The sequence below is a fragment of the Podarcis tiliguerta genome (assembly GCF_965153285.1).
Source record: "Podarcis tiliguerta genome assembly, chromosome: 10".
NCBI classification, from domain to species: Eukaryota; Metazoa; Chordata; class Lepidosauria; order Squamata; family Lacertidae; genus Podarcis; species Podarcis tiliguerta.
The window spans coordinates 3332062-3353379 of NC_139543.1; the positions used below are offsets into that span (position 1 = coordinate 3332062).

Here is a 21318-nt window from a genome sequence, read left to right on the forward strand (position 1 = left end):
CTAGGATCTAGAGGGGCAAGTGTTATAGACTACATCTGGTCCTCCTCAGCATTTAATGATGAGGCATACTGTTTCAATGTGTTCAACAGAACCGAAAGTGACCACCTTCCAATTGCCATCTCCTTTCACCACACACAGCTGGGGCCTCCCAGCTCACCACACCCCCAGGATTCATCGACCCTGGCCCCCGGACGCAAGAAGTGGGACATCTACCTGGAGCAAGACATAAAAGTCCTTCTAAATTCCCCTGAGATCCTAGCCCTGAAAGCTCAGCTGTTAACAACGAATGTGAATCATTTCTCAATTTTCCAGCAAATTCTAGTCTACTTGCTCCCTTCGCTTACGAAACCTTCCCGTGCGATTCTATCCTGGAAGAATCAAACCTGGTTCGACCAAGAATGCAAACAGTGCAGAAGTAGGCTTAGATTTCTCCAGTCAGACATGAAAGCAGACAGCACTCAGAGCAAAATCAGGGAGTTAGCCCAATTTCGTTCATACTATAAGAAGCTGCTCCAACATAAGAAATTGCTCTTTGCGAAAGAACGCTGGTCGGCTCTGTCAGTGGCCATTAAAACCCGTGACGACAAGAAATTTTGGAATTTAATTAATGCAGGTCTAAGACCCCCCTCATTCATTGTTAATAACATCACAGCAGCCAGCTGGCACTCTCACTTTGCTCAGCTGTATTCCACCTCAGATTCTGACGTAAATGTAGTCACCATCCTTCCAGCATCTGCCTTGCCCACCTGGGAGCCAGTCTCCCCAGAGAGATGTACTCAACTAATTAGCATGCTATCAGGGGATAAATCCCCGGGGGAGGATATGATACCACCTGAGGTATTCTTATCGAACCAGTCGTGGTGGGCCCCTATCTTAGCATCTCTCTTTACCACCATTAATGCTACTCTTAAGATTCCACCTAACTGGAAACAGAGCATAGTTATCCCAATACATAAAAAGGGGGACCCACAAGATCCGCGCAACTACCGACCTATCAGCCTGTTGGACATATCATACAAGGTTTACTCTAGATTCTTGCTAGAGAAATTAATTGAGTGGGCAGAAGAAACAAAGCTATTCCACCCGGAACAGGCTGGCTTCCGCAAAGGTCACAGCACATCTGGCCAATGTCTTGTTCTACTTACCCTGATTGATAAATACCTAAACAGGTTCAACTGCAAACTACACGCGGCTTTTGTGGACCTGACCTCCGCCTTTGACTCCATTCCCAGGGATAGGCTATGGCAGAAGCTTAGTCATACCAGCATAGATAAGAGACTCCTCCTCCTTCTTATGGAAATTCATAATGACATATCGGCCAGAGTAAAATTCGGCCCTCTGGGAGCTCTTTCTGATTCTTTCCCTCTGAATAAAGGGGTCAAACAGGGCTGCCTCTTGGCCCCTTTTCTATTCAATTTCTATATCAATGACATCGTCACAACTATGAAGGCCCTAAATCAATCTGCCCCCTCCTTACAACAGCTCAAGATCCCCATATTACTCTATGCGGACGACATGGTGATACTGTCATTAACCAAGCTGGGCTTAAACAACATGCTCAGAGGGCTCATGACATATTGTGATACCAACTCCCTTAAAATTAATTTCGCCAAAACCAAAATTCTTACTTTTGGCATGAAAACTCGGAAGTCACTCTGGAATTTTGAGGGCCATTCTATTGAACATTGTTCAGCATTCAAGTATTTGGGTATCATTTTTCAGCATGGGCTTAGCTGGTCAGCTCACCTAAATACAACCATCCTGGCTGCCCGCAGAACCATCAAAGCCTTGGAGAAATTCTACTATGCAAAAGGCGGCCAGCTGGTTCCACCAATCAGAAAAGCATTTATCAGCAAAGTCCTCCCGATGTTATTGTATGGGGTTGAAATCTGGGGGTGGAATTTAAAAACACTACAACGGCTGGAGATTCTACAAAACTCCTTTGCACGGAAGATACTGGGTCTCCCCAAGGGCTCGGTTGCAGCACAGTTAAGAACAGAACTGGGCCTCCCCTCCATTGTTGCGAGAGCCCACATTAGAATTATTAGCTTTTATTGTAAATTAATCAATGCCCCAGCTCCCCTACTAGCCAGGCAAGCCTTTTTAACGTGTTCTCAAAGCAATAAATGGTCCAAGGCCATGGTGACTATTACTGCACGCTACTCTCTCCCAAATCTTGACTCGCTGTCCTCTTGGGACAAACATAAAATCCGGGCCTGGATTCTTACAAGAGACGAGGCCATGGACCGGGCACAGTCCACCTCAGCTCGCCTCTCCATGTGGCTCCCTAAAGTGAAAGTGGTAAGATCGCTTGCCAACTACTTGATAGACCTGACGGAGCCCAACTTGAGAAGAGCGTTTACTATGGCCCGCTTCCATTCTATACCCACGGCCTTCCTGCAGGGGATTTATTCTAAGACCCCTATTACCCAGCGTCTATGTCCATGCACAATGAATGAAGTAGAGGACTTCATACATTTCTTTTTCTACTGCCCTACTTATGAGCCAATAAGATCTAAGCTCCTCCTTTTGATCCCGTCCACCATTACATCTAAGGAAGACTGTTTGAAATCGCTTCTTGTGGACGCAAATCCCCAAATCTCACGTGGGGTGGCAATATTCATAGTGCAGGCTCTGAAACTCAGGGCTACTCTGACAGGGTAGCGTGCCCTAGACCTGGACCTGTTTTAATCTTTTTATTACTTTTAACTCAATATGCTGAGTCTGTTCTGGGGCCATTTTGTGCTTTATATATACCCGCATACTAGTTTTTGGGCGCTGGCTATTATATCTTTGCATTATTGTCTTCGGGTAACTTAAATGTCACTACGCCAGCCAAAACACCTGAATTTTGCTGGGTTGCTTGTCTCTAGTTTGTCTTTTTTCTTTTTTGTATTGTCTTATTTTGCTATGGCAGTTTGCTAATGCAATAAAGGTTTTGATTGTTGATATAAGCTTCTGTGGATTGGAGATGGTTATGCACAAACAAGGGGAGACTGCAATGTGCAGCCACATAATTTATCAAGACCAAAGACTCTTGTGGCACCTTAAAGAGTAGCACATTTATTTAGAGGTCTAATTCTATTAACAAATGATTTGAATAGGAATAGTGACATTTTAATCACACTAGCTTACAAATGCCAGGATATATCTGCAGGATTGCCTTACCCCATGTTCACCCACTCACTTGCTTAAACCTGCGGAACTGGTACCATTATTGGTGTGGTGCCTCATAATGCTTATTCTTAGCATTTATTTAATTTATTTAAAGTCTTGTGGCGTCTTTAAGGCGCCACAAGACTTTCCCCCTTTTTGCTTTCTCAAAATGAGAGCGGCAGCGCCTCCTCCTCTCCGACAGAGGGCGGACCACGAAACGGTTCTCGCTGCCGCAGAGACGAGACTCTCGCCTGGGTTTGGTTGACGTTTTCCCGCTATGGCACCGGCAGCGAGTCGGACCAAAAAGGGAACGCTTCCGAGGCGTCGCCCTGGCAACCTCAAAGCCCGCCTCCCCGCTCCTGCTCCGCCCAATGAGGAGCGGAGGAAGAGGGCGCCGCCTCTGGGTGCCGGGACTGGCGCGCAATGGCGGACCGCCTCACGCAGCTGCAGGATGCGGTGAACTCGGTGAGGGAGGCCGCGTTCCGCCCGGGACGGGGCTTGGGCCTTAAGCGGAACATCCCCGGGCCCCTTAGAAAGGGGGGTGGGGGGAGGGAGGGAGGGAGCCCGTGGCTGCGCGTATTGTGATGCTGCAGGTTCCTCAGGTGATCGTGTTATTGTTTTTATGTAAAAGCCTTTCTGAAGAGCCTGTTAGTTAAAACCCCTAAGCGGTGTGCAAAAACGCAGGGGTGAAGCAGTAGAAAGAGGGTCATGAAAACATTAGTAAGGTCCAAGCCTGTGAGTGGGGGAAAGAGCCTGGGCACAAAAAGGGGCTTCCTGAGATGCCTGAACAGTGACGGCTGATGCTTCGTGTATTTTGTATTTGTCAATAGCTTGCAGATCAATTTTGTAACGCGATTGGAGTATTGCAGCAGTGTGCCCCACCCGCTTCCTTCACCAATATCCAAACGGCAATAAACAAGGATCAGCCGACTAATCCTACAGAAGGCAAGTAAACTTCCCTGTAATACTCTTCAGGGAGAGAAAAGTAAAATAATGCACTGTAATGTAAAATGGGAATCTCTTTTTAATTCTGAACTGTTCTTTCCTTTTTAAAAATGTCTTACTGGTTTTATAAAATAAACAGATGCAGCAAGAACAATGAAAACCACTATTTGTCCTTTACTTTTTAATAAAGTAAATGTATGTGAGTTTCTTCCTTAACAGCTTTTTAATGAATTGGCAGGGTTTATTTGTAGGATGTACAAGTGTGTGAAGCAGGTGTGGGAACCTCTTCCCCCTCCAGAGGCTGCTGAACTCCAACTCCAACATGGCCAGTGGCCAGGGATGATGGGAGTTGATAGTTTACCAAAATCTAGAGGGCTCAAGGTTCTCTGCAACTGATGTAAGAGAGGCCGCTAACATTTGCCTCAGATGTCTTCTAAATGTTACGTAGTTCTTTATCTCCTTAACATCTGAAGAGAGGGCGTTCTATAGGGTGGGTGCCACTACCAAGAAGGCTCTCCTCTTGGTTCCCTCTAACTTCGCTTCTCACAATGAGGGAACCACCAGAAGACCCTCAGGGGAGGAGGACAGTGTCTGGGCTGAATAATGGGGGTGGAGCCACTCCTTCAAGTATACTGGGCGAAGGCCATTTAGGGCTTTAAACGCCAGTACCAACACTTTGAATTGTGTTCGAAAACGTACTGGGAGCCAGTGAAGATCCTTTTGGACGAGTGTTATATGATCCCGGCAGCCACTCCCAGTCACCAGTCTTGCTGCCGCATTCCAATACAGGCAGTGGGATTGTTGAAAATCAGGTGCCCTGCCTTGCATGAACAAAGTGCTTTCTGCTTAGGCAAAACCAACACTAGATCCAACTTATTTGCACTCTGTAGGGAAATGTGTTGTTTTAGACTTTCTGTACTCCATTCCCATGTGCTGTACAGTAAATCTTTGCAGTAGTTATTGTAAAAATTTGAAGAAAACAAGTAAAATAATAAAAAATATCTGTCATTATACAGTAAATATTATTGTGCATCTTGAAATTTTAAACTATGACTTGAACAACTTGATCTTCTGCAATAATTATAAAGATGGTGTCCATGTTGTTGCTTCTGCAGAATATGCCCAGCTGTTTGCTGCATTGATTGCAAGAACTGCCAAGGATATTGACGTATTAATAGATTCCTTGCCCAGTGAAGAATCAACAGCCACATTACAAGTAAAAATGAAATTTAAATGGCTCATGCTTTGTGTAATACTGCTTTTGTTTACTATTGGATGCTAAGAATATGAAACAACCATGACTGGCACAGAGAAGTCCATAATAACTGCTAGTGCTGTGCACTCTAAGTAAGGGGCGGAGAACCTCCAGATGCTGCAGGACTCAAACTCCCATCACTCCTGACTATTGGCAATGCTGGCTGGGGCTGATGGGAGCGGAAGTCCAGCATCTGGAGAAGTATGTTTTATCACCTCTTATGTAAATGTCAGACAGCATTTTCTTTGGTGGGGGTGGTGATCTCTGTAGGGAACCATTGACCGAAACGTGTCTTCCAGAACACCCTTCTGGAACTGCACTTCCCAGAATGATTTGTGGTGCCAAAGCCCCATTTCAGCCTGTTAGTCCAGAAGTGTCCCCAATTTTATGATATCAAACCTCTGCAGATCCAGCAGAAACACCAACTCCTGATTGATGTAGACAATGCACTTAGAACAATCAAGGTTGTTTTTGTTCTATAACTTGGGCTATAACTATATGAAAATGGACCAAAGCTGGAGTTGAGAGGTTGCTATGTTCTGATAGCTTGCCCAAGAACTGAAGACTGGCTTAGTTCCTGCTGTGACCATTAAAAAGCTTAATCTGTCTTAAATACAGTTCTTGATAACTTAGAAATTATTAGCTGTGGGGTTATATACCTGTTTTTTAAAAACAACATTTTATATCTATTTTTAAACATTAAAAATATATTTAATTCTATTTTGCTACATGGTTGTTTGATGCCCTGGGTTCTTTGGATACGGAAGATAAAAATTTAAATTAAATAAGAAGTCCACTTTTGAGTGCTTGAGGGGGTGTCAGCATATAGGAAGCTGGTGCGTACCAAGTCAGGCCGTTGGTCCATCTCGTTTAGAATTGTTAACACAGACTGGTAGTAACTCTGCAGGGTTTCAGGTGGTGGTGTTTTCACAGCCCTGGAGGGACTTTTGGATGCAAAGCATGTGCTCTTCTACTTCTGCAAAGTCATTAAGAGAGTTATCCCCAGTAAATGAAACTGTACAGTATTAGACTTTTCAGGTTCTGTGTTACTGAAATGCGTAATAACATGCAGTATTACAAAGTGTTATAAGACACCAACTATTCACAGGCTAAAAATAAGAGGGTCCCAGAAATGACTCTTACCTCCTCCCCCCCCCCCCCGCAAGAGTCAATCCTCTTCAATTTTAAAGCACTAAACAGATGTGCTGTCGGCGTTTCTGTTTTTCCCAAATGTATAGGCTGCCAGTTTGCATCGCTTGGAGGAAGAGAATCACGAGGCAGCTGCACGTCTTGAAGAGGTGGTTTATCGTGGGGATATGCTTTTGGAAAAGATACAGAATGCTTTAGCTGACATTGCTCAATCACAGCTGAAGACAAGAAGTGGCAGTCATAGTCAACCTGCTCCAGATTAACCACCAGAGGTGTTGGGACTTGACCATAAAATTTGAACTTCTTGAGAAGGTGGGGAGGGGAGGACTTTTTATAAAAAGTTGTACATTACTGTTGAGCCTTAATCCTGCGGAAGGACGTTTGGTGTTGTGCTTCTGGGAAAACATCTCCCTGTTGACAAGATATTCAGTCTTTTGTAAGGTATTGCACTAGCAGGAAGTAATCACAAATTGAGAGTTGCCAAGCTCAGTCTTGATGGTATCCAAAGTTAGAACTTAGACAAGTTGCATAAATGAAGCATAGCTGAATATGACAGGTCACTTTAATGTCAAACATGTGCAGACAAATAAAAATTAATTTTTGTCTTAAAATAGTTTGTTTATATCTATATTGTCTCTCTCTCACACTCACACACACAATTTTACCCTACTGCTTTTCTTTGTGTTGTAATATTAGAAACTAGCTAAATTGCCCTCATATCATCCTGATACTTTTAAATTTATTTTTATTCTACCATCAATTATATAAATGTAAAAATTAAAAAAACAAACTGAAGTGCTTTTTACAATATTTTGTACACCAACTAATTTTTTCATGTCCGCTTAATAAGAAAACTTATAAACAGTACAAAATCAGAATTACAAATATACTGAAAGCAGATTAAAACAATAAAACTCAGACCCTAAAAAGGACTAGGAAAACACACACACAAACACACGTACGCGTCAAAAGATAGAAAAGTAGTTGCCAGATGGGTCTGTGGGGAGGAAATTACATAAATGAGGTGTTGCCCTCTGGTTGCCAGTCGTTTCATCTTGGGCACTATGAAGATCCTTTTCGCTGACAACAAAAGACAGCATTGCCTGGGCTTTATATGCAAGTTATAAAGATTTTGTTGAACTATCAGAGCATAATCTGTGTGCCAGATTTAATATTACTGATATTCAGGGAATGGTGAGGATTCCTGAATATTTAAAACAGTTGCTTGAAGAAATGTGGATCTTCCTCCTCAGCTACTCTGGTACTGGACCGTCCCATTCACTTTGGTATTAGAAAATGAAGAATGAAATCAAGGTTCAGCGTTTGTGCTAGAAAATACTACACGTGGTTGACAGCATCCATTGTTCAAGAGAATGCAAATACAGGCACTAGCACTGATTTATATTGCCTGGGCTTTCTTGGGTGCTAATTAGTGTAAGCCCTTGTCTGTGTCCCTTTCCTGGAAACAATTCCTAGGGGTCCCTGTTTATTCGTCATCAGAATAGTTCTCTCAAGTCTAGTAGATACAAAAGTTTTGCTATCTTTTCACTGTGTTAACCATTTTTTCCTCTTTCATAATTGGATACAGAATGGAATACAGGGTATAGCAGAGGATGTATACCGTTTATTTATGTACGGTATTTTTATTTTTAAAGATTTTAGATTTCCCTGAAGTATGACCAGTTAGGATCTGAAACATGTTGGATCTATAAGCAGAACCAGGCAGACTCCTAAGGAGGGCTTGGGAGAACCTGAAACTTGAATGTAAAGAACAACATGCAGCTCTTAATTCAGTTCAATGACCATCAACTCTTTTATGGTGAGGGCCTTTCTGGTGTAGATCAGTGGTGCTATTTTGCAGTCTTTAATTAAAAGGGACACAAAATACTTGCAATTCTTGTGTGTCATAGCTTATCAGTGGTGTTTATCAATGGTACTTTAAAAATCAAACTATTGTTGCATTTATCAAAATTATTTTTATTATTTTATTTTCAATAAAGGAAATATGAAAAGGAATAGTACAATCCTGTGAACCCTAAAGAGAAATGCAATTATGCAGAGCGTGGTATAGGTCCATTAAAGCTGTATTTCACTGTCCAGTGTATTTCTCCACAGGTGACAGGGTCATCTGGTCCAACCCCCTGCAATGCTAAAGCATCCATGATGGATGGCCACCCAACCTCTCCTTAAAAACCTCCGAGGAAGGAGAGTCCACAACCTTTCAAGGGAGTCCATTTCACTGTTGAACTGTTCTTACTGTCAAAAAATCCTTCTTGATGTTTCATCAGAATCTCCTTTCTTGTAGCTTGAAGCCATTGGTTTGAGCCCTGCTCTCCAGAGCAAGAGAAAACCAGCTTGTTCTCTTTTCCATGTGCCAGCCCTTGAGACATTTGAAGATGGCTATTCTATCTCCTCTCAGTCTCCTCTTTTCCAAGCTAAACAGACCCAGCTCCTTCAGAGCTTCCATTCATTTCAAGGCAGATGAATGAAACTATAAGACATTTTTTCCACCAGTATTTGTGACCTTCTTGTCTAGTCCCCTCCACTTTAGCCATTTTGAGACCACTGTGATATGCAGTTTTAAAAAGTCTTCTGTCATTGGAAATTTTCCTGCATCTCTTTGGGATATATAATATACTATATGGTGGAAATTATTATCTATATTCCATCCATAATTTGATGGAGCAAGATGTGCCTTTATATGTGTCAGGAGTGGTCGTTGTCCTCTTCAGATCACCACACAAACGCTTCTTGTTCTTTTATAACTTTTTATTGTGTATTAACAAAACAATCTTATAAACGGTTCTTAACTATTCTTCCTCAGAGTCACTTCTTTCAGATACCTTCTGAGCTCTGCTTCTCCATGACCAGCCACCCTCAAAATGTCGAAGGCACCTCTCCCTTCGCTTTCCCGCTTTTTTCTAACCTCCTGGCTAGAGCTGGCTTGTATCTCCCCTCCTCCGAATCTGAGCTAGAACCCTTGCCTTTCCTGTGAACCTTCCTGAGCCCTTGCCTTTCCTGTGAACAGCCGGTCCCTCCCTCTTGTTCCTCTTGCTCCCTTCTATTAGATTCATTGCTCTCCCTCCCCCCTTGGGGAATGCTTTCTCCCTCTGATAAACTGAAAACTTCTAACTCTTCCCTGACAATATGTACCCCTAGAGATATTTTAGATAAGTGGCATTCAGTTGAGTTTCCTGCGCTGAAGGGGGTTGGACTTGGGGTCCCTTCCAACGCTACAATTCTATTATTCTTTGATTGAAGGGCTGTTTGAAAAGGTTATACTATACACTTTTAAGAGCTGGAAAGGGGAAGGAATGATTCTGCACATCATACTTCTTCACCCAAACTTTCCCCTCTGTTTTTGAAGTCAATTCTGAAATGCTGTTTCAAACCTGCTAAGCCCTCAGCTCATTGATTCTTGAAGATGGCGGCATCTCATACTATTAATGGAAGCTTTATGTGATCACTAAATATAATCAAATTATTTCTAATTGTAGGGCATCTACTACAGGCTTTTTCACTTTTTTCTATTTATTCCACTGCAAACTAAATTTTCCCAATGTTGCTTACACAGCATGAAACACTTACATTGGTCTGGGAAATCCATTAAGGTGAGATCTGCCACCACAAAGCCCCATCTGGCATTTATTTGTTCAATACTTACTAAGGTAGCTAGTGACGTGCTTCCTTGGGCTTGCCGACTCTTTCAGCCACAGATGTCAGCTGTCTAGCATTGTCTGAAATTACCTATATTTGTCTTACTCTCAGGCTGTTGTGTCTGCAGCTGGTGTGTGTTTGCATTTCTCACAGTCTTTCTCCTCCATTGAAGTCACCCCTTGTAATAGGGTAATACAGCCTCTTCTTCCGAGGCAAAACAAGCATTTATTTAACTAACCACATTTATTGACTGACTTTAAAGTAACATAGTCCTTTGACCTTTTGCTACTGATACGGAAGGGGGGGGCATGTCTTCTTCACCTCCTTCGCTACAATATATCCATTTATTTCCAACTGTCAATGACAGAAGGGACTAAAATCTATAAATCATAGAAAATCAACGTGCCAATTTGCTCAATTTCTCTAGAACTCCATGACACCTTCCCTGTCCTCCATAATCCCTCAAGCAAAGTGTTAAGACCCTAATCCTGTCAAATCACTCTGCCAAGCCTTGCCTCTGGGCAATGCCAGGTGGCAGACTATGCATACATGGACCATTGTCTTCTCATCACCTGGACTCAGGATGTGCTTATCTACGCATATCTCCAGCTCTGCATATTCCCCCCTCCCTCCTCCATATGTTAATCCTGTGGAACCCAACCTCTTCTTAATATATTCATGATGTAATCTGTGTAACCCAACCTCTTCTTAATGTATTCATGATGTAACTGGGATGTATTTTGCACTGTATTCTGGGACATGGAGGGAAGTTTCAAAAGTTCATGTCACCCATTTCTCGCTGTTCAATCTCGCCTTGAACCTTATTGCGCAATAAACATGGATCTTCTGCAGTTTGCTCCTGTCTCCGGCTGAACTCATTTTCCTCCACAGGGACCCGCGGACTTAGTCCGACGAGCTGGGTGGCAGAGCAGCCTCGCACCCAGATTTTGCCGTTACACTATGAACTCTGTTTATTTACAGCATAGACAAAAGCATACTAATTAGCCTGGGAACAGGACATTTGTTATTAATTATTAGGAAACTAGTTCACTTTCTAAACACTCACAAATCTGAACAGATGAACTTTCAATATTTAAAAAAAGCTTTCAGCTTTCCATTCTGGTGTTATACAGTTGATTTGACATATTAATGGACTTTATAACTGCAAGTATTTCACAGCCATGGAGTTGCCATTGTTGCAAAATATTACAAATCCCCATACAAAATGTGTAGAGATTCTATACAAATATGCAAAATGGAACTACAATACAGCTGAAGCTTTAATAATGTAAATACTTTTATTTGACTATCAAAAGTATATACCACCAATTCAATACAATTTAACATGGCAGTTTACAGCACTATACATAATAAAATATAAAATCAGCAAAAAAGGACTAAAGTGACTGGTTGATAAAAATTGTAAACAGTTGCATAGATCTGTTTACATTATAAGGTCTTCAAGAGATTCCCTTTTAATGCTGAACAAAAGTCCAGAAATAGCATTGTTTGACAAGGTTAAATGTACCCAAACTATGAAGGACTTAACTTACAAACTTGCTGGCAGTGGCAAGGGTTGTTATAGCTAGGAAATGGAAAAAGCAAGGTGGATATCAAATAGAAGAATGGTATAAAGAAGTATAGGGTATAGCAATTAATGATCAATTAACATGTGCTATCAAAGAAGGGGAAAATGGAAGATATTTGTGGAATTTGTATTGTTAAAATAGAAAGGGTTAAACCATTTCAAGAAGTGTTACATTTTGGAAAGTTTGATAATTATGATAAATAATGGTCTCAGGGGCAGGGTACACATTTTTATTTGTATTATTCTTATTTGCTAAAAGAAAGAAAGAAGATGCTCTTACCTTTTGTACTGGTAAGAGATGTAGACCCCGCCCTCCACACGCTTGTAAAGCCAAATCATCTGCCCTCCAATGTTTCTCTGAGGAAAATGGAGACATCAGGAAGCTTCTCTCGCATTGGATCTCACAGCACACGGATACCTCATATTTGTCATACATTGATATTGATCCTCTTGAGCCAATGGCAACCTCTGCACCTCACCTATCTCACAGGATTGCTGTGCAAGGGAAGGGATCCACAGATAAATGGAACAAAATAAAATTTTAGTGTAAGCTGCCTTGAGTCCCTGTCAGGGAAAAAGGAGGAGGAGGAGGAGGAGAATGGAAACAGAGAATGACCAGGAACATGCCAGAGAGCCCACCCCACCCCCTTTCTTGTGTGTGTTTGTTTTTAAGATTCTCTGGAAGCTGCATTCTGCACCCACTACCATATGGGGGGGGGGGGGGTTCTGGAACATAAGAAATTGCCTTCTACCACGTCAGACCATTGATCCATCTACTACCGATACTGTGTTGCAGATATTAAATATTGCAGTTTGAAGTGACTGGAAGCATAAAAACTGACTCCTTTAGAAGTGAAATATTGTCCAGACCCATAGAAATATTCAAACTTTAGCTAGCAGAACTTTCTTCAAAACAGAATAAAAAAATTTAAAATATTCATGCAATATCTTGTGCTATCCAACACAGGCTCAGCATCTTACAAAATATGAAATGATCCATCAGACCTATAAGCAAAGGTCTTTCTCTCCAGTCTGCTTTCCAGCCTCCAGGCTGTTTGATCTCCCGTCAGGAGAGCCATTTACTTGTGTTGTTCTTTGTGTACCACTCAGAGAGAAAACTCCATTTGCATCTTCACTCCCATTAAGTTTGAGAGGCGAAGACTCAAAGGCAACTCCTTTTGAAGGGACAGGATACCCAAATCCTGTCTGTGAAATCACCCCAGGCTTCAGTAATCACCCCAGGCCTCAAAACTGTCCAAAATTCCTTTCTCTCTCCTAAAATCCACAGCTACAGCTTTTCTGTGGATTCTCACAAGATGACTGTTCCAAAGGCAAAATGTTACTTTTAAAGGCTAATGAATAGCCTCTGTAATCACCAAGAATACTCAGGCCTGAGAAACTAAACTTATCTCATTCGGTTGCAACATAGAATCATAGAGTTGGAAGAGACCACAAGGGCCATCGAGTCCAACCCCCATCTTTGGACATGCTGAACCACTCTCATTCCCCTTTCCTGGGAAGGGTGCCAATAGTCCCAAGACAGCTTTCTGTTCATGCTCAGAGGAACTCATGGGGCAGGACTCCTGGAAAAGGAGGAGGGATCTGGTCCGGGGTATATATGCTTGTGCACATGACTGTGAACTTTGTGCATGCTTTTTGTGACTTTTCACACTTGCTCCTTCTACCAGTTCATGGATGGTAGAAATAAAACCTTTTTCTCCGAAACTATTCCTTGAGTGTCTGTTGACTCCCCTTTCCCAAGCACAATATTTTTACCACCCGAGGGCAAAGCCTCATAAGGCTACACTTTCAAAATGGAAATTGCGACCCCCATACCTTCTCACGTGATCCTGTTAGCTACCAGAGAACAACAGTAAGTTAATCATTAACTCAGCAGGAGCTCAGAGTCCTTTAGAAAAACACTTGTTTTTAGGCATTTTCCATTTCCATTAATACATACACATTTTTCATTTCTGTGTGAATTAGACCATTAACATGCTGACTGAGAGTGGCACTCCAGGGTTTTGGGCGGCCCTATCTGGAGGTGCCAGGCACTGAACCTGGGCCCTCATTCTGCACTGGTGTGAAACCAGCCAGGAGGGAGCCTTTTGACAGAAGAACAGTACACCAAATAGAGACACATTTGAACATTGCAGAATCGGGGGTATTCTTGATGCTACCCAGCAGACATCTTAGGAATGTATGTTACAGCAATAAGTCATAGGGGAAGCAGTCATCAGAGAATGAAGTCATTGGGCCTATTGTGTTGCCAGTCAGCTAGGCTCTAAAAGGACCACATGGTGGAAATGACTACTTCATCACTATATAGTGCTGCTCTTGAATCTATTAATCAACTAGCAACAGGGAAATAGTTTTGGAGGACGAAAATATTTTAACAGTTCCTGATTTCAGATTCCCTCCATCTTGTTTCTGAGCCTAACAAATCCCAAGAACATCTTGAAGCAGAAGGATTTAAATTGGTTGCCATAGAAAACAAGAACGGGGGAAGAATTCTGCATTTTAGGAGAAGGGCTCTGTCTATGACAGTCCGACAAAGGCAGGGAGAACCAAGGGAAGGTCACAAAGGGGTAAAGTTTTGTTTGCACTTTTCTGGTAATCCAATATTTATTAAGAGCAAGTGAAGCATGGCTTTTTCAGCATCAAGCAAGCAGCTGGGAATTTCAGCTAAATCATTTTTATTCCACCAGAACTCAGCAGGTCAGATGTGGCTTAGTCTTGCAAAATACCCTGTGGCCAATATACCACAAAGCTTTAATGTAAGACTTGTCTCCTAGTAAATAAATGCAAATATTTCAATAATTCATTTTGTATGGTTGTACATTCTAGTGTACATTCTCAATGAGTTTTAAGCCCATTTGGAGACAGCTTTCAGCGTCTAGCCCTGAAGTGTTCATTCTATCCATTTAGAGAGGGGGCAGGCCACCTTTCAGATTACATACACTTTATCCTACAGCAGCATCTGTTTCATTAGCTCACTGGCTTTAAACACTGAATGTTTATTGTTATAAGCAATCAAAAATACTGTCAATCTTGCTATGTTATTAACTTCCCAACTACAACATGTTCTTAAGATATATACTGTTGTTTTTGTAATTTAATATAAAATATATCCAAGAATGGGGACAAGACGTTTTCTGTGAATTCCTGCAACCTCAAAATCATTACAATCCCCCCTGAAATGACAGCCCATCTACCTTTTTTGATAATTGCATATTATTAAATATGCACAGAATCCTCCACGGGCACCAATGGCTGCATATTAGCAGAATACTCATCTGCAGAAAATAAGGAAGAGGGTTATTAACAAACACGCTGTAGGACAAATTTGCCCCAGGGATCTTCCCCAGAGGGAGTCAATTGCTCTGTGAGAAGAAGGAGTCAGACACCAAGACCAGGCAAATCCAAAGCTTGTTTATTCTCGAGACAGAGCTGCACGGGCAACTAACTCCCCGACTCGTGCTGCAAATAGGGAGAGCCCTGTCCTGTTCACATCAAAGGTATTTTATACCACACACGCTTCCAAACTTTAGGCAGCACTGTTAAACTTGCTTAGCTTAGTAATGAGACAGAGCCGAGAGGGAAACAGTGCTGCTCCAGTTCACCAGATGAAAATTATCACATTAATTAACCACAGTGCTTGAGAAATGAAGCAAAAGGGACAAAAGGCAAAGCTGAAGAATACAAGCAATATGTAAAATGTTAGTGGCAGCAGGCACCAGGAATAGCTCTATAAAGGGCTTCATGCTTTTCCAGCTACTGCAGTAATTATTTGCGCAAGTATTATTTATTTAGCCGGCCAGTCAAAGCCGTTTCCCGGGTGTGGCTGCTGTCACATCCTGGCAGCTTCTAGGAGCCACAAGTGAGCGCTTAGGGCAGGGCAGGGACATACTACCCCAGTAGAAGCACAACATGTCCCCCACCAGACCTGTCCCACACTACCCCTCCGCTAACACCCCAGACCCTAGTTTGCATTCTGTTTTTAATCGTGGCCTGCAAGATGCAGAATCCATTCCATTTAAAGAATAGGAAAAAAGAAAGTCTATATTTCACCAGGTAAGGTTAATAGGTTGTAAATCATAGTTGCTTTTGCTTAGAAGTAAAACCCCATTGAAATCTATTTGAATAGATGTAGAAAAAATAATTGCCCTCTGCAAGTTTGCCAATGTCCAAGTACCACCAAAGGCCTTTTTATCCTCCTTGTGGCAAGGCAGTTATGACCACATAACACACATCCAATGGTCCACTGGAATTAAAGTTGCAGAAGCTAAGTAGTGGAAAGGAGGCTGTCTTTCAGAGAAGGGTGTCCACCATTACTGAGGTTTTCTTTGCAGAGCCCTTGGTTGTTCCAAGAAGCCTCAGCATTGGGGATGGGGATGAACGCAGGAAAAGAATAGAATAAAAACATTTGATAGCATTGAGAACATCTAAAAACTTTCAACAGCAGTCACCCATCCCCAAATCTAATACAGGTAACTCTCAACTTACACACATTTTACTTGTGTATATTCAGCTTAATGTGCTTGGCAAAAAAAAAAAAAAAATTAAGTGAGAGGGCACCCAGAAAAAAAGACTTTGGCAGGCACCATTGAACCCAATGTGTTTTGACTACAGGTAATTTTGGCTTTACACGCTATCTCCAGAATGTGACCCCACATAAGCTGAGAGTTGCATGTAATCTGAAGGTTGCTGGAAGTGTATCTTGCAGCTTGGGTGAACATGAATGTTTTTAAATCCCTTCTTAGTGTTATTCATAAAGCAGACGGATGCACCTCACCAGATGTCAGGGATCGGTTGGACACTAATGAGTGGAGACTGGGAGAAGTGGGGTTGAAAAAAGTAATCAGTGATCTGGGGGAATCTGTAACCTCCAGGAGACAAGCGTCAGGCAGAAGAAATGGAAAGTCAAGAACAGGTGCAGGAGGGAGATATAGGTTGGCATAGAGCAGGGGTCGGCAAGGTTTACCTCGCCTGGGCAGGTTCACTCCAGCGGAGATCCCTCTGTGGGACAGATTGCGCGCGTGCCTGTGATTTCCGGCTTCTACATCAGTGCAGACGCGATATTCGGCGTCTGCGCAGACATAATTGTCGGTGCCACGGAAGTGAGTCCCCACACTGCGCCGGTTTAGTGCAGCACGCAGGGACTCGCAGAGCGGGCGGCTCAGTTTGGAGGTGGCTCATGGGCCAGTTAAATGACCCCTGTGGGCCACTTGTGCCCCATGGACCTTAGGTTGCTGACCCCAGGGATAGAGTCAAGGGCTTCCTCACCTCCTTCTCCTGCCCCCTCCTCTCCTGCTCCACAGTCTCCCTGGACCAGAGGAGGATTGAAGAGGGTGGAGCAGAAGCAACTTGCACACAGGTGGAGTCTTTGCCTGCTTGCGCACAGCTCAGGGGGAAAAGATACATAACCCGAGGTCAGGATGGGGCCTCTCTCTTGTGGCAACTGCTTCATTGGGTGCACACCTAGGAGTCGCTGAGAGACATAGGACAGATGGACATGCCTTTCCCTAACTTGTTAGTGTACTTGCGACAATAAAGAGTTAATTCCTCACACTGGACATTCCTTTCCTGGCAGTGCCGTGACACCAGGGAGGGCAATCTAAAACGGGGTAACTGCCACTGAGAATGCCCTATCATGGATTGGCACCAACCGGGCCTCCCTTGCCAACTGTGGAGCCCAAGATGGTTGATATTGAGAGAAGTGCTCCTTTGGGTACTTGGACCACAAGCCAATATGATGGGCTGATTCTGTGCCTGGGTTCTGGGAATGAAGGAGCCACAGAGGTCTGTGTAAAGGAAATATACAACAGCTGTTGCAGACTCTCCACACCAGGAACAGCCAACATGGTGCCTCCAGCCTGATGGGGGGTTGTAGCCCAAGACGTCTGGAAGGCACTGGGTTAGACAAGGAAAATGTTTGCACATAAACCCAAACATTACGTAGGTGTCGGAAATAGTACTTTGGGGACTGACCCTAACTCCTGCACAGGTAAAGCACGTAAAGGAAGATGACAGTTTTACTCCAACATCTCTGGCAACCAGTCCAGTAGCCTGGCAAGAGGCCAATGGGTCAAAAAACCAGTCAATCCAGGTTAACAATTTATGTTTACAGTACCAAATAATGCATCAATTGCTGACTTCTTTTTATACAGGAAAGAGTAACTCAGGTCCATGCAGAATTTTCAGTATATTTTTACAAGCCAATTTCTGCCAAACGGTAGCCAGACGCTCATCCAGGGTTGTGTTTCCATTGGGAAATCAAGGCATAGCACAGTCTGCAGTGTCTTAGAAATATAGTTTATTCACACACATTTACACCTGGAGTCTTAAACCCCAAGGGTATCTTCCGTTGCTCCTTTCACTGCTTCAGCAAGCTAAGGTCCAAAGTAGAAGCCAGTCATGGCCCTTGGTCTCAGTGCATCCTCCTCCAACCAGTTCTGCCTAGTGTCCTCCTCCTCTCACACTCACCGGCCTGGGCAACCTCCCCCTCCATTACCAGCATGGGCACAGCCAGGATTTTTGTTAGGGGGAACAGGAGTGATGTGATTGGTCAGTTAGTTAAGTACTGTATTCCTATTGCTTTTCTTGATGGGGGCCCCCGCTACGCCCATGATTACCGGTAGGGTCGTTTGTTTTGTAGATGGCTTTTGCGACGGTTTAATGGCAAGGCCATCATCTCCCTCCGCCCCTCTGGCAAAACAACAAGCTCAGCCTGTCAGCTCACCTTAATTCTCAAAGCTCCGATTAAGACCCCAGCAGCCAAGAATCTAGAGGAGGAAATCTGGCACCCCAGGATCTGGCACCCCACTAACCCATAACAAGGTGAGCTGATGCACTTTTTAAATAAGGAGCGCCAAAAAACGGAGGGGTGGGTGGGCATGATCAACAAACTGCACACAATTTCCCCCTAGGTTCAAATGACGCCTCCCCGCCCCTCGCCGCCTGCCATCTGCTCTGCTGGCAGAGTGCACAGAGCAGCAGCATCCAGCCGAGCTCGCCAGCGTCACGCGGGGAATATCTGTTCCCTTTCCGCTGTCCGGCTCGAGGAGAAAGCTCTGGCATTTCCACAGATGATGTCAGCGGGGGCTTTAAAACAGAAGGTGCTCTATGCGCAGCAATCGGGGTCCGCGGAAAAGAGAGAATGCAGTTCTACGTTTGCCACTTGGACGTGCGTGTCTGCGCGCGCGCAGTTAGCCTGGCCGGGGGCGCAAGAGCGCCTTGCGCGGGCGCGCACCACGACCCTCGGCCGGGCCCCGATCCCGCTCCTTCCCGACTCCGCGGCGCCGCTCTCCGGGTCACCCACAAGCAAGTCCCGCGCCCTTCAGCGGCGCCTCCTGCGCGCCGGAATCCCCGGCTGCACGTGCACTCGCCTTGGTCCCGGGAGCGCCTCAGCCGCGCCGAGAAGCCAATCGGCAGCGGCTCCCGGCGCCCCATCCATCCCTCGCCGGGCAAGGGGATCCACCCTCTCGCGAGAACTGGCTAGTAAACAGATAGATCCCTCCTGCTCGCTCGGCTGCCGCCGCCGCTGCCGCTGCCTCCCTCCCTCCCTCCATTAGAGGCACCGGCGCCGGGGCTGCGGAGAGAGCGAAGGCTTGGCGCGGTGAGTGCGGGCGGGCGGGGAAGGAGGGCTGCGCCGGGGAAGCCGAGAGAGGGGGCGAGGGGGGCGGGAGACTTGGTTCACTTTGGTGCACTGTCACACCTACAAGGAGGTCATGTGGGGAGCCCCCTCTTTCTCTCGCTTTCTTTCTCTCCCTCTCTCTCTCTCTCTCTCTCTCTTTCTCATGAACCTTCGGCAGAGGCCAGAGCCATCACCTTGTTGGGAAATGCCAGATGCTTCTGCCGAGAGAGGAGCAGAGATTAGTCCAGAAAGAGGGGAGAGTGTATGCGTGTAATATAAACGCTGCCACTTTATATTTTTCTGTCTCCTGCTGCCCCCTCCCCAAGTGAGGTGCCTTGTTACCGGCAGCCTGTGACAGGGTTGAGAAGTGCCCCTTTTCGCCTGAGAAGTGGGGGCAGCTAAAGGACGAGCTGTGACTCAGTTGCAAGCCTCATATCTGCTTCCCAGGATGAGAGAAATGATTTCCACTTGCACATTTGGTTGGCTGTTTCAAAGCCTTGCTAATGTGGCAAAGGGGTTGTCACTGAATTCATAGCAAAGATTCCACACAGAAACTCCTCTGTTCCAAACGTAGATTGGCACGTGTGCCAAGTCACCTTCAGTTTCACCCTTGTGGATGTACGCCATCAGTTGGTGTGGCTTTCAGGTGTGCGTATGCATTCAGATCAAGTTGTGATCTCAAAATGCTCTGGGTTCCCAATTTTGCCAGTGACTTTAGCAGGTTTGCATTCTTTCTGAAAAGTTGGCATGTTTTAGACTGCTGCTGTATGCATGCTTACTCGGGACTGAGCCCCATGCAACTTATTCCCAAGGAAGCAGGCATAGGATTTCTCTGAATACTTTTTTGGGTTGTGATTCCCAAATATTTTACCAAGAGAGCTCAACAGTAAAACTGTTCTCGTCTTTTCCCCATCCTCTTGCTAAATAACCCACTGTTGGCACCTTTGTGACCTGCGTATTCTGTCAGATACATTCCATAATGTGGCATCTTTGTACAAGGATTTACAAGCATGATAAAGCATGCTTGTAAGTACAAGCATAATACTTAGTTAAGATATGTTCAGTTTTATTTATTTTTTCCAAATTTGAAATGCTATTGTTAGCCAAACTTGAAGTGATGGGAAACGTGATTTAAAACAAATAGACTGTTCTATAAAGCAGTGTCCAAAGGGCATAACGCAAAGGTTAACTTGACTTCCTGATCAAACTTGTAGTTTTGTTAGTCGAGGGTCTGCTTGGTGTGTATCATTTTAAAATGGGTTTGGAAAAAGAGCTAAAAGTATGCACACAAAGTAGGATAATGTTTAGGTTGTGGGCCTGATGCTTTAAAGAAGTACTGTAAAGTCAAGTTTGTTAAAACAAACCTTTCAAGTGCATACATGAGACAAAATGGTACATGAGAACAAAGAAGTTGGTGAACAAGATTAAAATCTGTATTTTTGATTAGCAGGTTTGTTTTATTAGGAGTTAATTTTTTTAATGCTCTTAGCGGAGAACTATTTCATTGTCATTAAGTATGTGCTGAGCTCATGTTTCCTTTTGTGCTTGTTCCATATAGAGGTGTAGGTCATCATGTCTGAAGTCTATTTTTGTGTTTTACTTTATCTCAATTCCCAAATATCCTGCTGTGTTGCAGACAGTTCTGCAAAGTCACTTTCTGTAAATGGATCTCAGTGGAGAGGGATGTATGCGCTGCTACATGTATACAGTACAGGGTTCTGTGGAATATATTGTGAAATAGATTTGCTTCTCTTCAGACAGCAAGAAAGAGCAGCAAATAAAAATACAGTGGTACCTGGGGTTAAGAATTTAATTCGTTCTGGAGGTCCGTTCTTAACCTGAAACTGTTCTTAACCTGAGTTACCACTTTAGCTAATGGGGCCTCTGGCCGCCACGCGATTTCTGTTCTCATCCTGAAGCAAAGTTCTTAAC

At 43.9% G+C, this 21318-nt stretch overlaps 2 protein-coding genes and 2 long non-coding RNA genes across 5 annotated transcripts in view; 3 read left to right on the forward strand and 1 right to left on the reverse strand.

Moving 5' to 3' along the window:
* STK38L (serine/threonine kinase 38 like) overlaps positions 1-21318 on the forward strand; it is a gene marked incomplete at its 5' end in the record, with an annotated part of 336575 nt that overhangs the window by 261424 nt on the left and 53833 nt on the right. Inside the window, one exon of one of the 2 annotated variants that reach the window (XM_083399831.1) lies at positions 19332-19368. In XM_083399831.1, coding sequence (XP_083255957.1) covers positions 19332-19368 — 37 coding nt within the window. Of the gene's footprint in view, positions 1-18715; positions 18844-19331; positions 19369-21318 lie in introns of those variants that run through there. The other variant, XM_083399833.1, reaches the window with a different exon arrangement.
* On the forward strand, positions 3499-6836 carry MED21 (mediator complex subunit 21). Its single transcript, XM_083400158.1, has 4 exons — positions 3499-3621; positions 3987-4101; positions 5217-5317; positions 6595-6836. The coding sequence occupies exons 1-4, from the start codon at positions 3580-3582 to the stop codon at positions 6766-6768; spliced, it is 432 nt and encodes a 143-aa protein (XP_083256284.1). The 5' UTR covers positions 3499-3579; the 3' UTR covers positions 6769-6836.
* On the forward strand, positions 9083-10360 carry LOC310658307. The gene is made up of 2 exons (XR_014502213.1): positions 9083-9220; positions 9667-10360. It is a non-coding gene; the product is annotated as an uncharacterized lncRNA (long non-coding RNA).
* Positions 15167-18560, reverse strand: LOC310658352. Its single transcript, XR_014502264.1, has 2 exons — positions 18493-18560; positions 15167-16125 (listed from the first exon to the last, which is right to left on the reverse strand). It is a non-coding gene; the product is annotated as an uncharacterized lncRNA (long non-coding RNA).

Bases quoted from the DNA above. Each gene is read 5' to 3' on its own strand.
- MED21 (XM_083400158.1), top strand. From the start codon at position 3,580: ATGGCGGACCGCCTCACGCAGCTGCAGGATGCGGTGAACTCG. The intron at 3,622-3,986 runs GTGAGGGAGGCC...ATTTGTCAATAG, and splicing joins TGCAGGATGCGGTGAACTCG to CTTGCAGATCAATTTTGTAA. The intron at 5,318-6,594 runs GTAAAAATGAAA...CCAAATGTATAG, and splicing joins AATCAACAGCCACATTACAA to GCTGCCAGTTTGCATCGCTT.